Source organism: Cicer arietinum, chromosome 8 (genome assembly GCF_000331145.2).
Source record: "Cicer arietinum cultivar CDC Frontier isolate Library 1 chromosome 8, Cicar.CDCFrontier_v2.0, whole genome shotgun sequence".
Classification (NCBI taxonomy): Eukaryota; Viridiplantae; Streptophyta; class Magnoliopsida; order Fabales; family Fabaceae; genus Cicer; species Cicer arietinum.
Genome location: NC_021167.2, coordinates 7,429,408 through 7,434,044, shown reverse-complemented (window position 1 = coordinate 7,434,044; position 4,637 = coordinate 7,429,408). Strand labels below are relative to the sequence as shown.

The 4,637-nt window shown below is 25.6% G+C and overlaps 1 protein-coding gene across 4 annotated transcripts in view; it reads left to right on the top strand.

Moving 5' to 3' along the window:
- Positions 1-2,615: 2,615 nt before the first annotated feature.
- The window catches only part of LOC101497691 (pectin acetylesterase 8-like), a 6,177-nt gene continuing 4,155 nt past the window's right edge, over positions 2,616-4,637 (top strand). Inside the window, exons 1-6 of one of the 4 annotated variants that reach the window (XM_004512294.4) lie at positions 2,616-2,946; positions 3,495-3,622; positions 3,766-3,848; positions 4,130-4,259; positions 4,344-4,423; positions 4,535-4,621. In XM_004512294.4, the coding sequence (XP_004512351.1) occupies positions 3,496-3,622; positions 3,766-3,848; positions 4,130-4,259; positions 4,344-4,423; positions 4,535-4,621 (507 nt within the window). In that variant the 5' untranslated portion in view covers positions 2,616-2,946; position 3,495. Of the gene's footprint in view, positions 3,072-3,494; positions 3,623-3,765; positions 3,849-4,129; positions 4,260-4,343; positions 4,424-4,534; positions 4,622-4,637 lie in introns of all 4 variants that reach the window. The other 3 variants (XM_027337579.2, XM_073364509.1, XM_027337578.2) reach the window with 3 other exon arrangements.

The following is a 4,637-nucleotide window of genomic DNA, read 5'->3' as shown; positions in this document are numbered from 1 at the left end:
TATATTTTTTTTTTTAAATATTTTTTTGATAAAATTCTTTTATTTTAAGTATATTATTAGAATTTTACTTTAAAAAATATGTTGTATTTTTATATTTTGTTAATCATTATATAGTATTTATGTGCTTATTTTGATAATTTAAAAGGTCTATATTTCCTGCTTATAAAAAGTTAATTTGTATATATTTTTAAAATGTGAAAAAGGTATGTTTAGTGAAATATAGTTTAAATTCTAACAGTTGTATTATTGGAACGCAGTTTTTGACTTAAACAACATGTATATATATCCATAGTGTATTGTTATTATTATTATTTTTTATAAAATTTTTTTTTGTCATTAATCAGTAAAATATAATACATTAATTATTTTAAAATATTTATTTAATTACTAAATCTAATACTCTAAAATAACTAATATATTGTATTTTGGTGATTAATAAAATATACGTTAAATAAATAATTAATTATTCATATTATAATTATTAGCAGAATATTTAAAGTGATTAATAATATAAATCGTATATGTGTCATAACAAATATCTCAATAAATAAATGAATAAATCGTTTGTTCTTTATTTTTTTTTTTAAAACACTGTTTATTATATAAATACAAGTAATATATCTGTCAAATATTGTATTAACAATTTGTATGTTTTGAAATTTCTAAACACTAATGGGTATAGTATTTAAGTTTTTTTGTTGACGTGGTGTTTAGTGAAATATGTATGATGTCATGATACACTACTTATAACTTAATTACATAGTAATTGCGGCATTTAAGAATTAAGACCGCACCGTCAATCGCGTGCCAGTTGTGTGAAACACTTGTGTTCTCCAGCCACCTCAACTTTCCAATATTCCAATCATGAGATTCACATTCCTCTAACAAGGATTCATTAATTAACATAGGGAGTAACAATTTAATACTACCCCACACTCTCTCTCTCTTTATTGTTTTACTTCTATTAAAAAAATGAATTAGACTCTCTATGTATTTATTTTATAAAAATAAAATTATATCTACAATTCTTTAAATTTAATTTAATTTTTGTTTAAATTATTTAAATTTATTTTATTTAATTTAATTTTTAAGTTATATTATGTTTGAATTATTAGTCGTTTGTTTATTTTAATTTCAACTATAATTAATTTAATTGAAAATTTATAATTATTTAAAATTCTACTAAATGCTGAAATAATATGTCTTTTATATTATTTTTTTAGAAAACATTCATAAGATTTTATAAATGATATATATTTTTTGATTTTTTCTACAATAATTTAAACACACGTATAACCTTAAAAAAAATAATAAAAATTTATCAACGTAATCAATGTCTTTAATTTCTTTTACATACAAAGTACTTTGAAGAGTCAATTTGTTGCGATGTTTCAATTATTTCTTAATATTTTATAACAGCAATTCAAGAAAAATTTTAAACTTAAAGAACTACAAACGTAGTTTAATATATCTTAAAGATTAAATGTGTAAATAAATATACTTAAATAACTAATAAAAAATAAAAACTTAAATAATCTAAGTAAAAACTAAACTAAATTTAAAAGACTTAAGATGTATTTTTACCATAAATTAAAAATATTTATAAAAGATATATTTTTAAAAATAATAATAAATATATATGATAAGTGTTTATATTTAAAGACAATTTTTTTCTTCAAAATATATTTATATTCATCAACAAGATAATATAGTATTGAACGAGTTTAAATAATATATTCACTCCCTTTCTTTTTCTATAACGAGTCTAAATAATATTCTCTGTAGTACACTACCAAAAAAGGCTTTAGAATTCTATAGTTGTCAAGAGTAAAAATGGAGAGTTATGACAAATAATGCAATCTGATTATTCATTGAAGAATGCTCCTTTTTTTTATTCAATCATTGAAGAATGCTGTTACATTTAAAGAGTTCCACCTTAGGACTAAAATAAAAGAAAAAAATAAGTAGTAATCTGGAAGGAAAAACGAGCTTAGGAATGCAAGAAAAGGATCACCCTCACGAGATCATGGCTCCAAAACTAGGCCTTCAAACTTTTATTTTATTTATTTAGTCGGCGCTAAAAATTAAGAATGTCCTTACATCCTTTAAATAAAAAATAAAAAATAAAAATTTAAGATTGCACATTTGAACCACTCATTAGTCTGGTGTTAGAAACGCACAAGTTTAAGGACAATTCCCTAATTTTGTCAACGACACTCCAGTCAGATCCTACCCTACAATTCGAATCCATAAAACATCAATAATCATTTTACAAATTAATTTTGATACATTATTATTATAAATACATATATTTATATTTTTCATCTTATGTTACTGTAAATATTTTATCATCAATGATATTTTAATATTTTAAAAAAGTGATTCATCTTAAAATTTGCTTAAAAAAGAAGATGCCAAAACTTATAAAATAGTTTTTAAAAAATAACTTTGAATAATATTATACCTTTTAAAAATATGCTCCAACCATGCTTTTTAAATAAAAGAAAAATTCAAATAAAGCCACTGCTGTTGTATGATCTGTCACTGTTGCAGTCCAACCTTACTGAAAGAAAAAAAAAAGTATATATATAATAATAAATTACACATAATATTTTGGGTATGGTTTCTGTGCAAATACGAGTGTCGGTTCTTGGGTTCTCTGCACAAACTGAAAAGCCTTTGTACTCTTCTTCTCTCGACATCACACACAATTCTTTAATAAATAAAAATTAACATCCACTTCTCAATTTTCATTCCAATCATTTTCTTTAAATCTTAACCAATTGAATCTCAACTTTTTCGTCACATAAAATAGACTTATCATCAACCATTGTTCATTTTGTTAGTTACATTCTGTTTCTCCATTTTACAAGCCATCACATTCACCTCAACAAACTTCATTTAAAACTACCATTACCTGATTTCATACCTTATTCTTCAATTCAGGTACACTTTGTTTGTGGGGTTGGAATAAAGTTTCTGTTTTTAGCTTTAGAATCTTGGATATGTTATTGGGTGTGAATTGGATCAATCATTCATTTTGTCTACTTATGGCTCATACTATGTAAAATGCAAGTTTCTGGATTTGGTTTTTTTTCATTGTGGAAATTGAAAACCAATGAAGCATTGGAGTTGGATTAGTTCCATTGGTTTAAACCATTAAAGTTTCGTTTTTTTTTTTGAATTAATAGTAGTTTTGTATTTATTGAATTGGATTGAGTTTTCAGGCACCCTTTTGATGAAGTCACTGGTCCTAAGATCATGATGATATGATAAAGTTGCAATATTCCATATTGCTTTTGATAAGGATATTGAATTCCTTAATTTTCTTTTTCATGTTCTCTTTTTCTCCTTTCTTTTTTATCTGCTTATCTTTCAATGCAAGACTTCAAAATGATTTTTTTTCTCTCTCTCCCTTACAAAGGTTTCCTGGAAGAGGATAACAGAAGAGAATATCATAGGTTAATTGTTTCATATTTATTGGATTTTTGCAGAATGGAGAGCACAAGATTAAGCCAATGGTTAAAGTTAAACCTTCTGGTGTTTGTACTTGTATTGTTGAAGGCAGAAGCTGCTTATGTACCAATCAGTTATGTCCACAATGCAGTAATAAAAGGAGCCGGTTAGGATTTTTTCTTTCTATCTTTTTTTCTGTGTGTGTTTGTTCTTAGTTAGCTTTATTAATTGTGCTGTTAATTTCATGCTTACTATTTTGATTGATGTTTATGATAATTTGGAAAATTGAAATTTTAAATTTTTGTGCAGTTTGTTTGGATGGAAGTCCACCAGCTTACCATTTTGATAAAGGATTTGGAACTGGAATTAACAGTTGGTTAGTTCAATTTGAGGTATGCCTCTTTCTAAAAAAATTCTTCAATTATGGAAGTTTCTCTGTTATTGTTGATGAATCAAGTTGTTAAATAGCAATAGTAGAGGCGCTATAGCGTAGTGGAATTTAAACAAATCAATATTGTTATGTGATACCTATTTAATACAAAATGTTGCCAAATAGAGGCTATAGTGGCGTTATAGCACTACTACGTAGTGGAATTTGAACAAACTGTTATTTTTTGCTATTATTGCCTGACAACACTAGACGAACTTCAATTTCAAATTTTGTTTCTGTTAGGGAGGAGGATGGTGCAACAATATCACAACTTGCCTTGGTCGCAAGATGAATCGTTTAGGTTCATCAAAGCAAATGGCTAAGCAAATTGCCTTTTCAGGAATTTTAAATAACAGGAGACTGTTTAATCCAGGTATTTCATTTTCTTACTAATAAATGGATCTTGTTTCTCTTCATGAATTTCATGTTTTGTTCTAATGAATGTTGTGAATTGCAGATTTCTACAATTGGAACAGAATCAAGGTTAGATATTGTGATGGTTCATCTTTTACTGGTGATGTGGAAATAGTCAATCCAGTAAGTTTTACAAAATTCAAAATCTAAATTTCCAAGAAAATATTAGCTTTTAGTATAAAGTTTTTCCTATTTTTATAAGATGAAATTTTAATAATGTGATGTGTAAATCAGGTAACTAAGTTGCACTTCAGAGGAGCAAGAGTTTTTAATGCTGTCATGGAAGAGTTGCTAGCAAAAGGAATGAAAAATGCTAAAAATGTATGAGACATTCATC